At 46.4% G+C, this 15,000-nt stretch overlaps 2 protein-coding genes across 6 annotated transcripts in view; both read right to left on the bottom strand.

Moving 5' to 3' along the window:
• Window positions 1-4,997, bottom strand: part of mrgbp (MRG/MORF4L binding protein) — a 10,880-nt gene extending 5,883 nt beyond the window's left edge. The window contains exons 1-2 of one of the 2 annotated variants that reach the window (XM_078244692.1): window positions 4,744-4,997; window positions 2,892-3,013 (exon numbers count right to left, since the gene is read on the bottom strand). In XM_078244692.1, the coding sequence (XP_078100818.1) occupies window positions 2,892-3,013; window positions 4,744-4,885 (264 nt within the window). In that variant the 5' untranslated portion in view covers window positions 4,886-4,997. The remainder of the gene's footprint in view (window positions 1-2,891; window positions 3,014-4,743) is intronic. The other variant, XM_078244693.1, reaches the window with a different exon arrangement.
• An 8,581-nt stretch (window positions 4,998-13,578) lies between these two features.
• The window catches only part of hm13 (histocompatibility (minor) 13), a 21,212-nt gene continuing 19,790 nt past the window's right edge, over window positions 13,579-15,000 (bottom strand). For all 4 annotated transcript variants that reach the window (XM_078244688.1, XM_078244689.1, XM_078244690.1 and 1 more), the window contains one exon: window positions 13,579-14,546. In XM_078244688.1, the coding sequence (XP_078100814.1) occupies window positions 14,474-14,546 (73 nt within the window). In that variant the 3' untranslated portion in view covers window positions 13,579-14,473. The remainder of the gene's footprint in view (window positions 14,547-15,000) is intronic.

Below are 15,000 nucleotides of genomic sequence, written 5' to 3'. Positions count from 1 at the left end.
TACACAACTAGCCTACAGCATGCTACTCTGCTAACAGCCATGTTTTACACAACTAGCCTACAGCATGCTACTCTGCTAACAGCCATGTTTTACACAACTATCCTACAGCATGCTACTCTGCTAATAGTGATGTTTTACACAACTAGCCTACAGCATGCTACTCTGCTAATAGTGATGTTTTACACAACTAGCCTACAGCATGCTACTCTGCTAACAGCCATGTTTTACACAACTAGCCTACAGCATGCTACTCTGCTAACAGCCATGTTTTACACAACTATCCTACAGCATGCTACTCTGCTAATAGTGATGTTTTACACAACTAGCCTACAGCATGCTACTCTGCTAACAGCCATGTTTTACACAACTAGCCCTACAGCATGCTACTCTGCTAATAGCCATGTTTTACACAACTAGCCTACAGCATGCTACTCTGCTAACAGCCATGTTTTACACAACTAGCCTACAGCATGCTACTCTGCTAACAGCCATGTTTTACACAACTAGCCTACAGCATGCTACTCGCTAACAGCCATGTTTTACACAACTAGCCTACAGCATGCTACTCTGCTAACAGTCATGTTTTACACAACTAGCCTACAGCATGCTACTCTGCTAACAGCCATGTTTTACACAACTAGCCTACAGCATGCTACTCTGCTAACAGTCATGTTTTACACAACTAGCCTACAGCATGCTACTCTGCTAATAGCCATGTTTTACACAACTAGCCTACAGCATGCTACTCTGCTAACAGCCATGTTTTACACAACTAGCCTACAGCATTCTACTCTGCTAATAGTGATGTTTTACACAACTAGCCTACAGCATGCTACTCTTCTAACAGCCATGTTTTACACAACTAGCCTACAGCAGGCTACTCTGCTAACAGCCATGTTTTACACAGCTAGCCTACAGCATGCTACTCTGCTAATAGTGATGTTTTACACAACTAGCCTACAGCATGCTACTCTGCTAATAGTGATGTTTTACACAACTAGCCTACAGCATGCTACTCTGCTAACAGCCATGTTTTACACAACTAGCCTACAGCATGCTACTCTGCTTATAGTGATGTTTTACACAACTAGCCTACAGCATGCTACTCTGCTAATAGCCATGTTTTACACAACTAGCCTACAGCATGCTACTCTGCTAATAGCCATGTTTTACACAACTAGCCTACAGCATGCTACTCTGCTAATAGCCATGTTTTACACAACTAGCCTACAGCATGCTACTCTGCTAACAGCCATGTTTTACCAACGAGCTAAAACGAGAGCTGTTGGTTTGTAGTCTGACTGTTTATTAGTTTGCTACTAATCTTTGGAAACGTAGCTGCTGCTGGAGACCAACCAGCCCCCCCCAGCATGGCCGCTTAATATGCACGTGAATGACGTCATCATGCCGTGATGTCTGCGTTCTTTCTCCTCACTCAGTATTAGCCTTCTTAAAATGTGTCCCCCAGAACAGTGTAGGTGAACAGCCCTGCTGTAAGCCTTGTACCGTCACATCTACCCTCTGGTTAGTGAACAGCTCTTTACACATCCAGTGCAAAGAGCCAGAGGCGAGAAGGGAAGGGGCGAAAAATATTAACATTTGGGCCACCAAAAATGTACTAATTTGGCAATAAAAATGTTGCCTTTTCATGTATACATATATATATATATATATATATATATATATATATATATATATATATACAAAAGACAGGTTTCCTTTTTTATTTTTGGTACACAGCAATAATCAATATTTACTATTGCTGTTTACTAAGTATTTCTTACCAAGTATTTCTTACCAAGTACTTCTTATCCGATTACTCGATGGAATAATCGGTAGAATACCCGATTACTAAAATAATGGCTAGCTGCAGCTCTAAAAGAGATCATTAACTGTATTATTATATATATATATATATATATATATATATATATACACATACACACATATACTGAATGATGATGTTAATAATTTTATATTAGTTTTTACCTATTTTTGGGGCCCCTGTCAGTCATGGGCCCTTGGAATTGTCCTAATTTTTCCCCCCTATACGGTGCCCCTGTGTGTGTGTGTGTGTGTGTCTGTTAGTGTGTGTGTGTCTGTGTGTTAGTGTTAGTGTGTGTGTGTGTGTTAGTGTGTGTGTGTCTGTGTGTTAGTGTTAGTGTGTGTGTGTGTGTTAGTGTGTGTGTGTGTTTGTGTGTGTGTGTGTGTGAGTGTGTGTGTGTCTGTTAGTGTGTGTGTGTGTGTGTCTGTTAGTGTGTGTGTGTGTGTGTGTGTGTGTGTGTGTGTGTGTGTGTGTGTGTGTGTGTGTGTGTGTCTGTGTGTGTGTGTGTGTGTGTGTGTCTGTTAGTGTGTGGTTGTGTGTGTGTGTGTGTGTTAGTGTGTGTTAGTGTGTGTGTTAGTGTGTGTGTGTTAGTGTGTGTGTGTGTGTGTTTGTGTGTGTGTGTGTGTTAGTGTGTGTGTATGTGTGTTAGTGTGTGTGTGTGTTAGTGTGTGTGTATGTGTGTTAGTGTGTGTGTGTGTAGTGTGTGTGTGTATGTGTGTTAGTGTGTGTGTGTGTGTGTGTTAGTGTGTGTTAGTGTGTGTGTGTGTGTGTGTGTGTGTGTGTGTGTGTGTGTTAGTGTGTGTGTGTGTTAGTGTGTGGTTGTGTGTGTGTGTGTCTGTTAGTGTGTGTGTGTGTGTGTCTGTTAGTGTGTGTGTGTGTGTGTGTGTGTGTTAGTGTGTGTGTGTTAGTGTGTGTGTGTGTGTGTGTGTGTGTGTGTGTGTGTGTGTGTGTGTGTGTGTGTGTGTGTGTGTGTGTGTGTGTGTGTGTGTGTGTGTGTGTGTGTGTGTTAGTGTGTGTGTTAGTGTGTGTGTGTGTTAGTGTGTGTGTGTGTTAGCGTGCTCCTCACCAGAGCCTGCATGTCGTACATGGTTCCCAGATGATCCCAGATGACGGAAGAGGACACCTGCCGACCGATGTTCTGACTGAACTTATCTCTGATGCAGATCATGTGGAAGTGACGGTTCACTCCTAATAAGAGGGGGGGGTCTTATTTGTTTTGAAAACAATACGATGGATACAGATACAGATATTATCTTTTCCCCACATTCACCAGAAGAAACTCTGACTCAAAACCAAACTTCAAACTATTTTCTTTAAGAACTGCAACACTATAAGAGACACATTTTCTATGACTTTGATTTATTTTACCAGTACTGACTTGTTGTGTATGTACACATAGGCGTATATATTTCGGGAGGGATGCAGCGGATATGTCCCCCCCAAAATATTTAGAAGAGGTAGTTTTGTCTAACCTGACTCCAGATGGATTGCGTCTCATTTGCTCGGCATATCCATCTGGGAACTTTCCGTTGGAGAACTTTTGGGAAGGCGCGAAAATCCTGGTTAGCTGATTGGATAAACCATCTGTCCATCACCACCTATGTTGGTGATGGACGGCCAAATCAACCAATCAGATCAACGATGTATCTAACTCTTGCTGAAACCAGTCGGGAGAAGAGCAACAACATCTTTTCCTCCGAGAAAAGCCTCCAGAGCCGTTTTTTGCTCTTCTTTCAACGAAGGAATACTTTCTATTTCAGATCAAACCTGGTGATAGCTACGCTCATCTCATCCGTGGAAGCCGCCACGTTGTTCAGACTGAACAGTCGCTTCTCGTTGTTCTCACACCTAAACCCGCCTCAAAACCAACGCCGATTGGTCGGTCGTTTGGCGAACGGCTCCAAATCTTCTCTGTCTCAAGATGCCAGACTGATCTGAGAGTGGAGAACTGGAGCTCGCCAGATCAGGACGGTCTCACGAGGCTAGCATGTCCCCCTTAAAAAAAATAAGGTTGGTTTTGGGAGATTTATGCTGCGTTCCAGACACAATGTTTAGCCCGTAGGTTACGACTTCAAGTCACAACTTGGTAGCGTTCCAGGCAAAGTCACAACAAACCCTTCTAGCTCGCGTCAGCTAGCGGCTACCTAACGTTGACGTTAGCTAGCGCTAGCTGATAGCGATTTCTAGTCAGCGACATATTTTGGGCTTCATTTAATAAACATAACCTGTAGTAGTACACAATCGTATGTGTATTGTTTTGATTACAATGTGTGGATTACTTAACGTTGCCTATTTATGTCTATTTATTTCTATTTCTCACCGTTAATCAGCGGCGTCTGTACAGCATCAACAGGGGGCGCCATTGTTGTTTATGTGTGCCTGACGTCAAGAACTGTAACTGGGAGTACAACCATCTGGTACCAGTTCACGGGGAGTACGTTACGGGTACTTTCACTGGTAGAAGGTCGTGAAAACACGAGTTACGGGTTGTAGCATGAGTCCTTGTCACTTTTTTGGACGTTTATTGAATTTCTTTCAAATTATTTGTCGCTTTTTTTCGACATTGGTGGCACTTTAACCTATATTTTTGTCGCTATTTTACATACTGGCGATGTAACGTTACCTAAGTTCTTTAAAACAACAACAACCTTCTAGCCAGAACCGGTTAGCGCCGTTGGCTGTGTAGCTAACAGGCTAGCACCGTTAGCGCCGTTGGCTGTGTAACTAACAGGCTAGCACCGTTAGCGCCGTTGGTTGTGTTGCTAACAGGCTGTGTTGCTAACAGGCTAGCACCGTTAGCGCCGTTGGTTGTGTAGCCAACAGGCTAGTGCCGTTTGCTGTGTAGCTAACAGGCTAGCACCGTTAGCGCCGTTGGCTGTGTAGCTAACAGGCTAGCTCCGTTAGCTGTGGGGTCTTACCGACGGGTTTGTGTCCGATCATCGCGTGGAACAGACACACTTCCACCTCGTGGCTCCAGACCACCGAGTCCTCCCCGGGAACCAGCCCCGAGTCCGGTGGCTTCTCGTCGGTCTGATTCAGCGTCACATCTGCCTCCCCCATATTCAACTAAAAAAAAACGCTAAAAACAGACAGGAAGAAGCTAACGGGGCTAACAGAGCTAACAGCTATGAACACAGGAGTCTGTTTTGCTCCGCGTCCGGAAAAACGATACTACTTCCGGGTAGGTATTTTTATTTATTTATTTATTTTTATTGCAGAATACATTTGTTATAATTTGTCAAAAAAGGAAATTGAACTTGTAGAACACAAATCATTTAGTTACAGATCATGTTTTCATAAAGAATACAAAAATAAGTAAGAAAGTAAAAATAAATAATAATAATACATATGAGTCAATAGATATATGCAGTCTGTTGATGGAGTATATGGACATTGACTGTTCCACAAACTCTTTGGATTTTCCAAAGATCTTTTAATCCAGTTGGTTTTTAATATCTCATTGAAGAGCGAGACGTCATTTACCGATAAACCCCCCTCCTCAATACTATTCGTCAAGATGTTTTTCCTAATATTATGGGGCTTCCTCCTCCATATAACGTTATATAATAGTTTGTCTAGATTGGCACATTGTAACTGAGGTATTTCCACTGAAGTAAATAAATATGCTGCTCATGAGAGACCTGCTTCAGAGAGAAGAGCCTGTCGTACATAGATCAGTCTCTCAAGACTCTAACTCTTCATTATCTCTCCTGTTGGTCTACTCTGACCCATTTTCAAAAGGTTTCTATATCAGAAATTTGGGTTTCTTTCAAACAAATGAAAACAAAGCAACATGGATGGTTCCCTACGACGCTCTTCACAAGTCAAATAAATGATCAGTTCACTACTTTCATCGATTTTTGGGTGTTTTTATTCAATGTTAAAGCATTTGATGAAAGAAATGACAAAAAAACGTTGAAAAACGTAACAAAAATGTTAGTCAAAAAACTTCAAAAAGGCGGAAAAACCCCCCCAACAAAAAGTCATAATACTTGGGGGAGAAAAAAACGACAAAATCATCGGAAAAAGTGCAAAAACGTTGGAAAAACTTGTTGAAAATGTTGACCCAGAAAAACTAAAAGCTGCACGGTCGACGGGAAGACAACGTGTAGTAAAGATATATTACTCTCTGTCATCGACTTGTGATTAGGACTGACTTTTATTCCAAGATAAGTTACTAAAGTATTATATTTATGCCGTGTATTTGACCCAAATGTTTATTTTTACGAGACATTTTGAACGATTTAGATTCAAGCCTGAGCTTTCAGAATATTAGTTTACATTTATTATTCACTCCTATTTGGGATTCATTATATAGAAACAGGGTTGTGTCATCGGCCAGCTGTCCATCCATCCATCTTCATCCGCTTATCCGGGGTCGGGTCGCGGGGGTAGCAGCTCCAGCAGGGGACCCCAAACTTCCCTTTCCCGGGCCACATTAACCAGCTCCGACTGGGGGATCCCGAGGCGTTCCCAGGCCAGGTTAGAGATATAATCCCTCCACCTAGTCCTGGGTCTCCCCCGAGGCCTCCTCCCAGCTGGACGTCCCTCCACCTAGTCCTGGGTCTTCCCCAGGCCTCCTCCCAGCTGGACGTCCCTCCACCTAGTCCTGGGTCTTCCCCAGGCCTCCTCCCAGCTGGACGTCCCTCCACCTAGTCCTGGGTCTTCCCCGAGGCCGCCTCCCAGCTGGACGTCCCTCCACCTAGTCCTGGGTCTTCCCCGAGGCCTCCTCCCAGCTGGACGTCCCTCCACCTAGTCCTGGGTCTTCCCCGAGGCCTCCTCCCAGCTGGGACGTGCCTCCCACCCTAGTCCTGGGTCTTCCCCGAGGCCTCCTCCCAGCTGGACGTCCCTCCACCTAGTCCTGGGTCTCCCCCGAGGCCTCCTCCCAGCTGGGACGTCCCTCCACCTAGTCCTGGGTCTTCCCCGAGGCCTCCTCCCAGCTGGGACGTCCCTCCACCTAGTCCTGGGTCTTCCCCGAGGCCTCCTCCCAGCTGGACGTCCCTCCACCTAGTCCTGGGTCTTCCCCAGGCCTCCTCCCAGCTGGACGTCCCTCCACCTAGTCCTGGGTCTTCCCCGAGGCCGCCTCCCAGCTGGACGTCCCTCCACCTAGTCCTGGGTCTCCCCCGAGGTCTCCTCCCAGCTGGACGTGCCTCCACCTAGTCCTGGGTCTTCCCCGAGGCCTCCTCCCAGCTGGACGTGCCTGGAACACCTCCCTAGGGAGGCGCCCAGGGGGCATCCTTACCAGATGCCCGAACCACCTCAACTGGCTCCTTTCGACGTGAAGGAGCAGCGGCTCTACTCCGAGCTCCTCACGGATAACTGAGCTTCTCACCCTATCTCTAAGGGAGACGCCAGCTACCCTCCTGAGGAAACCCATTTCGGCCTCTTGTACCCTGGATCTCGTTCTTTCGGCCAGCTGTGACATTTGTATTTCTCTTTCATTTACTGTAATTCCTTTGAATGTACTCTTGTGAATTACATCTTGGTTCCCAGGATCTTTTCCTTCTGAGGTGCTCTTCCATCTTTCCTTCAAGGCTCCTTTAGGTCTCCTTCCATCCTACCTTCTGGCCTATATCAGTGTAAATAGTACCGGGACTACGTTCCCAGGATCTTTTCCTTCTGTCTGGTCCAAAGGTTAGAACTGAGCTGAGAAAAGGCCTTTAGGTTTGCTGCTCCCTCTGCCTGGAACATGTTACAGGAATCCATGAAACTCACTGAGCTGCTCTCATTGGTCGCTTTTAAGAGGATGATGATTGACTTGGAGGCAGAACATCTGGCTGCAGATGTTCTGCCTGATGTGTTTAGGATTGTGGTCGACGTTGAAAGCTTTGCTGTGTCAGTTGTTTGATGTTTTTTGGTGTTTTAGCGTATGTTGTGTGTGTATGTACTGTATGTGTGGTTGTATGTACTGTATGTGTGTGTACTGTGTGTGTATGTACTGTATGTGTGGTTGTATGTACTGTATGTGTGGTTGTATGTTGTATGTACTGTATGTGTGGTTGTATGTTGTATGTACTGTATGTGTGGTTGTATGTACTGTATGTGTGGTTGTATGTTGTATGTACTGTATGTGTGGTTGTATGTACTGTATGTGTGTGTATGTTGTGTGGTTGTATGTACTGTATGGGTGGTTGTACTGCTGCCTGTCTTGGCCAGGACACTCTTGAAAAAGAGATATTAAATCTCAATGAGTCTCTTCCTGGTTAAATAAAGGTAAAATAAAATAAAAAAACATAAAAATCACAGAGAATTTGAGCTACGATGTAAAATAGGAGAGGCGAGGTGGGGCAGCCTTGGCGAATACCTTCGTTTACGTCACATCTGGGGGAGGTTGCATTAGCCAATCTAACGCGACCGTTTCCTCCCACGTACAGAGTTTTAACAGCATTAATACAACTCTTACCAACATTAAAGAGGTTTAAGGTGTCAAGAGTAGATGTGTGGCTTACCGTGTCAAAGGCTTTCTGAAAGTCTAAGAATAAAATAAGGTGTTCATCATCTAGAGTCTGTGTTCAGTCAGATCTAAAACTAGGCGAACGTTATCGGCTACGTGGCGTTCATCAATTAAAGTGTGTAGTTCAGATTTGAGACGCGTTGTTAAGATAGATGCTAGAATCTTATAGTCATTATTTAGCAATGTAATAGGATGCCAATTCTCAATTAATAGAGGGTCTTTGTGGGGTTTTGGGATAAGTGTTATGCCACCTTGCCTCAGTGAAGGAGGACGCTCCCCTCTGTCAAGAGATTCTTTGAAGACAGCTAAAAGCAATGTACCTAGTGACTCAGAGAAACATGTCTACATCTCAGAGGTCCGACCATCACAGCCTGCTGACTTACTGTACGTTATAAGCAAGGCAGCATTAGAAAACTCATAGTGGCTTATAATGGCGGCACGAGGCTGCTGCTGAGAGCTCCAAGAAGCTCCAGCTCCAGCCACACGTCTGTCAGGGTCGGGGTACCTGCCTGCTGTTACACCTGATGTATAGATTGATGGGTAGGGTATCTGAGTCAGAAAATGACTTGATCACTGTTTTAGCTAACCCTGTACGCAGTTCTGTCTACTTTTTTTTTTACTTTTAAGCAGAATGTATGGGGCTGAAAGTGTAAAAAGGCATCAGACATTAATCTGAAGCAGATCATAAGTGGGATTGTTGCTATAAAAAATATTTCACTCTGGAACTCAGTTTAAAAGTTTGGTTTGCAGCCCCCCCTAAACGGCGGCGTCGTGTGAACGAAGAGCCAGAACGTAGAAATACTTTTTGCGTATTATGTTGCAGTGTGTGACCATTTCACAGATGTAAACATAAATATTGTGAAAGGCCCGAAGCAGAGGCCTGTACTACGAAGCGAGATTTGGCGTTAACGAGCTAACTTCAGGTTCAACCCGGGGTTTTCTGTACCACGAAGGTGGATCACTTGTTACGGGTTCAATCGCCGTGGTAACTCATGCTGAACGCCTAACCTGGTCGGGAGCGTTATGATGGAGATCAGAGGTCAACCGGTGTTAAAGCACCGCCTACTGACCAATCAATACTCGACTGATAACGGCGTCACCGTTCTTAGAAGATCAGGTGGAGCTCGGTGGGGAGAGAGAGAGAGAGAGCGTAGCTAGGTAAGGACTACACGCTCAGTAGCTAGGTAAGGACTACATGCTCAGTAGCTAGGTAAGGACTACACGCTCAGTAGCTAGGTAAGGACTACACGCTCAGTAGCTAGGTAAGGACTACACGCTCAGTAGCTAGGTAGGGACTACACGCTCAGTAGCTGAGGTAAGGACTACATGCTCAGTAGCTAGGGTAAGGACTACACGCTCAGTAGCTAGGTAAGGACTACACGCTCAGTAGCTAGTGCAAGGACTAGCACGCTCAGTAGCTGAGTAAGGACTACACGCTCAGTAGCTAGGTAAGGACTACACGGCTCAGTAGCTAGGTAAGGACTACACGCTCAGTAGCTGGGTAAGGACTACCCGCTCAGTAGCTAGTAAGGACTACACGCTCAGTAGCTGAGTAAGGACTACACGGCTCAGTAGCTGGGTAAGGACTACGCTCAGTAGCTAGGTAAGGACTACACGCTCAGTAGCTAGTAAGGACTACGTGCTCAGTAGCTAGGTAAGGACTACACGGCTCAGTAGCTAGGTAGAGGACTACACGCTCAGCTAGGTAAGGACTACACGCTCAGTAGCTAGGTAGGGACTACACGCTCAGTAGCTAGGTAAGGACTACACGCTCAGTAGCTAGGTAGGGACTACAAGCTCAGTAGCTGAGTAAGGACTACACGCTCAGTAGCTAGGTAAGGACTACACGCTCAGTAGCTAGGTAAGGACTACACGCTCAGTAGCTAGGTAAGGACTACATGAGCTAGCTAGCTGTTTCTCCAACTTCAGTAGAACAAGGCAGGATTAGCTGGGAGACTTCTTCTAAACGAGGGAACACTTCCACCTTTGTGTTGAATACCTGCAGAACAGGGACATGGAAGTAGTTCTTTTGGAGATTATGGTGAACTAGTGTGTGTTGTAGCAGTGTTTTGCCATTGAGAACGAGCTAGCATGCTAACGGTTAGCCCCCTAGCCCCCTCGTCTCGGCTGGTGACGTAGAAAGCCGTGCAGATGTTGACCAGCTGACCCGGAGACTGAAGACAGGACACATTCAGAAACCGTATCTCACTCAGAACAGCATGGAGGGTTATCAACGTCTGTATGAAGCACCAGAGACACATTTGTTCATAATATGGGCAGTTTAACACGTAGTAGAACTGTTCAGAGGTTATTGGACCCGTCCAGTTTAACTCCACATACTGTTGTGTTGTTGTAGTTTATTGTCAAAATGTTCGCCGTCTTCCGAGTCGACTATCAAACGACCAGCTGTTGTTCAGACAGACCTACTGTCAGACCTACTGCTAAAAACGAAGCCTAAAGGAAACGGTGATGTTGGAAACGCGGCCGTAGCGTCTGACTGACCGGCTGTTTTTGGGACCGAGGCTTTTTTAGAAGCTACATTTTTATACGTTTGTGAAGTGATTTTAAAGATTAACCCACAAACACATCGTTGCTTTGGATGTAAACATGAGACGGGTTGAAAATAAAGGGTTATTTATGCTTCTGTGTGTAAATCTGTAGCCTGAAATACGTAACAACACGCCGCTCGGCCGTGGCTCCGACTCATGTCCTGGTTCTCCGTCTCCATCAACAACATGAAATCAAGGAGAGGGTTAACTTCTCCTGCTCCAGATTTCCCCCCCGTGGTCAGAAATGAGGCATGGATACCCGACCCGAGCCCAATGGGGCCCGATGGGTCCCGACGGGCCGTGTTCGGACAGATATTTAGAAATGATGGTCGGGTTCGGGCCGGGCTCGGTCACATCAGCGTGATAAGACATTTGTTGTAAAATGGTGCAGCTGCTCCTTTAAGAGCGCTCAGTGTGTGTGTGTGTGTGTGTATCCTTGAATGAGCAGCAGTGTGTGTGTGTGTGTGTGTGTGTGTGTATCCTTGAATGAGCAGCAGTGTGTGTGTGTGTGTGTGTCTGAGTGTGTGTGTGAGCGTGTCTGAGTGTGTGTGTGTGTGTGTGTGTCTGAGTGTGTGTGTGTGAGCGTGTGTGTGTGTGTGTGTGTGTGTCTGAGTGTGTGTGTGTGTGTGTGTGAGTGTGTGTGTGTGAGAGAGTGAAAGAGGAACAGACGTGTAAATGCGACCGGAGCAGAGTTCTTCATGTTATAACGTCGGCCCTGGAGGTAACGAGTCTCCGCTGGTGTTCTGATCACGGTGGAAACGAAGCCATCAGGAAAGGTTAACACGTTGAACATTATAAATTAAACAGCTGATTAACGTGAGCTTGATGCTCCGTGTGAGCTGATGACCTCATCTGTTGACATTTCTGACCGTCTTCCTCCAGCTGCTTCATGAAAGCTTCCACACAAACAAACGTACATGTGTCGTTAGTCTGAGAAAGAAATGAGATTATAACTGTCGGGCTCGGACAGAACAATTCGGCCCGATCCGGACTCTAGTCAGAAAGAACAGGGGACACACACACACACACACGTTTGTGTCACTATCTTTGTGGGGACCCGTCATTGACATAATGCATTCCCTAGCCCCTTACCCTAACCTTAACCATCACCACTAAATGCCTAACCTTAACCCTTACCCTCACCCTAACCAGAACCTCATTCTAACCCTAATCCTAAAACCAGGTCTTAACCCTCAAACACACCTTTAACCTTGGGGGGTCCAGCATTTTGGACCCCACAAGGCTGTGCAGACCCCACAAGTATACTGGACTCCCCCGTTTTTGGACCCCACGAATGTAGTAACACACACACACGTCGGCTACGTTGCGTGGCGCCTCCACAGAACCATAAATCACTCTTAAGAAACAGAATATGTACAGTGTCATCTTTAAAGTGAAGCAGAAGCAGAATTTAGGGGGCTGAAAGCGTCAAAAAGAAAAGAATCACCTCTCAGTATCATGTACTGAATGTGACGCAGCAGCTAACAGAAGAACACTAAATAATGTGAACACACACACACACACACACAAATAATGTGAAGCCACTCAGCGAGTCCGGCCTGAACACAAGAGGGATTTATTTCCTGCCAGCGGTCACAGGTACAGTCAGCATTCAGACAATCAAAGACTTCTGACTGGACTCGTCATCTTTAAAGTCTGCCCTTTAACAAGATAAACAATAAAACAAGTAAAAACCAAACAGGAAACGCAGAAGGCAGAAGGCAGGGTGGATGGCAGGGAGTGACTTCAAATCTCAGCTGATGAATCATTTCAATACGTTCACCGAGGGAAACCCAACCACCATCTTTTCCCTAAACGTTACGAGTCGTTTCGTGCCTAAACTTAACAGTCCTCGCCGTATCTGTGTCCCCTCGAGCGTGAGCCAATGGATGAGCAGCGCTAAAGAATAACAGGAAGTAAAGAAACCCCAGAGAGAAGGAACCGCGCCTGGCTGAGAAGCTACGACGTGAACATACACACGAGCGTCCTGGGGGGGGATTCGAACGAACGGGAATCAGTCCACAAAAACGTCAGAAGCGCTGCTCCTACCGTGCGATCTGTCCCACTTTTTGAGGCCGATTCCACTTTTTAAAAGACAGAACATGTGCAGAACCAAACAACCCGTCTGCCGGTGCGTTGGAAAATAATGAAGTCTTAAAGAAAAGGAAAGTCCTGCACGGTGCTCCTGCTGCAGCAGCAACATTTAAAGGTGCTCTAAGCGATGTTGGGTGACGTTACTTCTTGTTGACGTTCGAAGTATTTTCAAACTAAACGGAGGCTAGCTCGCCCCTCCCTCCTCCTCATCCTCCTCCTCCTCATCCCGTCCCCTCCACCTCCCTTCTGCGCACCAACCCCCCCCACCCCAAATCCCTCTGGTCGGTTGTTGGCTAGAACACTGTTTGTTTGGTGGTGCAGGTTGGCCAGTTTGTTTTTGTTGCCGTTTGTGGAGCCTGGGCTGTCTACAGAGACCGCGTTTTTTACAGTGTGTTCAGGGGACAGGCAGCTAGCAGATAGTGAGGAGATGTTTTTACAGTGTGTTCAGGGGACAGGCAGCTAGCAGATAGTGAGGAGATGTTTTTTTTACAGTGTGTTCAGGGGACAGGCAGCTAGCAGATAGTGAGATGTTTTTTTTTACAGTGTGTTCAGGGGACAGGCAGCTAGCAGATAGTGAGGAGATAGTGCCTGTTCAGGGGACAGGCAGCTAGCAGATAGTGAGGACAAAAAATGTAGCCTAAAAAAAACACATGACATCGCTTAGAGCACCTTTAATGAAAGAAAACTAACGTTTTTGGTTCTTTGGGTCAGACCCGACTGGTAGTTCTCTTCTTGAATAAATGGCGCTGCCGCAGCGAGAGCAGTGGGCGGAGTTAGGGCTGCACTGTATATCGGGGTTTTTATCGTTATCGCAATACCAACTGGAGCAATATACACATTATGAAAGGCTGCGACATATCGCGACAGACACTCAGATCACATCAGTAGGAAATTACAGTTTAAAAAAGAGTCTTTTTTTTGTGCTGCATTTTATATTCAATGTTCAATAAAATAATGTTTGAAAATATGTCCTTTCGTTTGTTTTAAGTTCAACAAGTAATCTTTTGTATTTTAATACTGAAAGCAGCAGAAAGTCAGAACTGAGTACACTCGCATATTTTCCTCATATCGTGCAGCCCTGTGTGGGATTTCCCTTTTCTTCGAGAGCTGTTTAAACCAAAACGCTCCTTCAACACAGCGAGGGACGTTTGATTCCCCGTTTCCCGCTCTTTCTGCTCCGGCGAACTGCAAATAAACGAGACGTTTAGCCGTGAAGACGCTGCGGCTGCTTTTCAGACGAAAAACGAAACAAAGGCCGGACTAAGTCGAGCTGAAATGAAAGCGTGTAATGTTTCGGTTCCTTCCTGGACTGTGACGTAAGCGAGACGACGCTCGGCGGGCGGGAGGATCGGCGTTTGTGCGCGAGAGCAGCTGAGCGACGGAGACGGGAATCACAGCGCCGAGTCCCAAAACAAAAACGCCGCCTTCCCACGGTTACCAGAGACGAAGAACAACGTTGGCTACTCTGGGAGCGGGGAGCTTCGGTGAAATGTGGCGGCAGCAGGCTGGATGAGAGAGGGGAGAGGGGGGGGGGAGGGGCAGCGATGGATGCTATTGGTCCTTCTTCTTCTCTGATTCAGAGTCCTCTTTACCGTCGGCGAGCTCTGGAGGAGTCTCCTCGTACCTGCAGAGGAAGAGGAATTATTTGGTTTATTTCCAACAACGTGGAACTGAAATACAAAGACACAAAGTATTACACTTGCACAGTAATAAGAAGAGATAAATACTCTCATTTATTAACGTGGCGTACGTTAATAAACGGGGCTGAACGTACGTCACTTCCCGCGCACAGGTTGGGATTCATAAAAAGAAAACATGATGGGAGAATGTGTGGTCCTCCACGCAGACCCTGACCCGTGGTCCTCCACGCAGACCCTGACCCGTGGTCCTCTACGCAGACCCTGACCCGTGGTCCTCTACGCAGACCCTGACGACCCTGACCCGTGGTCCTCCACGCAGACCCTGACCCGTGGTCCTCCACGCAGACCACGCAGACCCTGACCCGTGGTCCTCCACGCAGACCACGCAGACCCTGACCCGTGGTCCTCCACGCAGACCCTGACCCGTGGTCCTCCACG

Source organism: Sander vitreus, unplaced genomic scaffold (assembly GCF_031162955.1).
Source record: "Sander vitreus isolate 19-12246 unplaced genomic scaffold, sanVit1 ctg289_0, whole genome shotgun sequence".
Classification (NCBI taxonomy): domain Eukaryota; kingdom Metazoa; phylum Chordata; class Actinopteri; order Perciformes; family Percidae; genus Sander; species Sander vitreus.
Note: the sequence above shows the minus strand (reverse complement) of the source record. Positions and strands in the feature narration are given on the sequence as shown.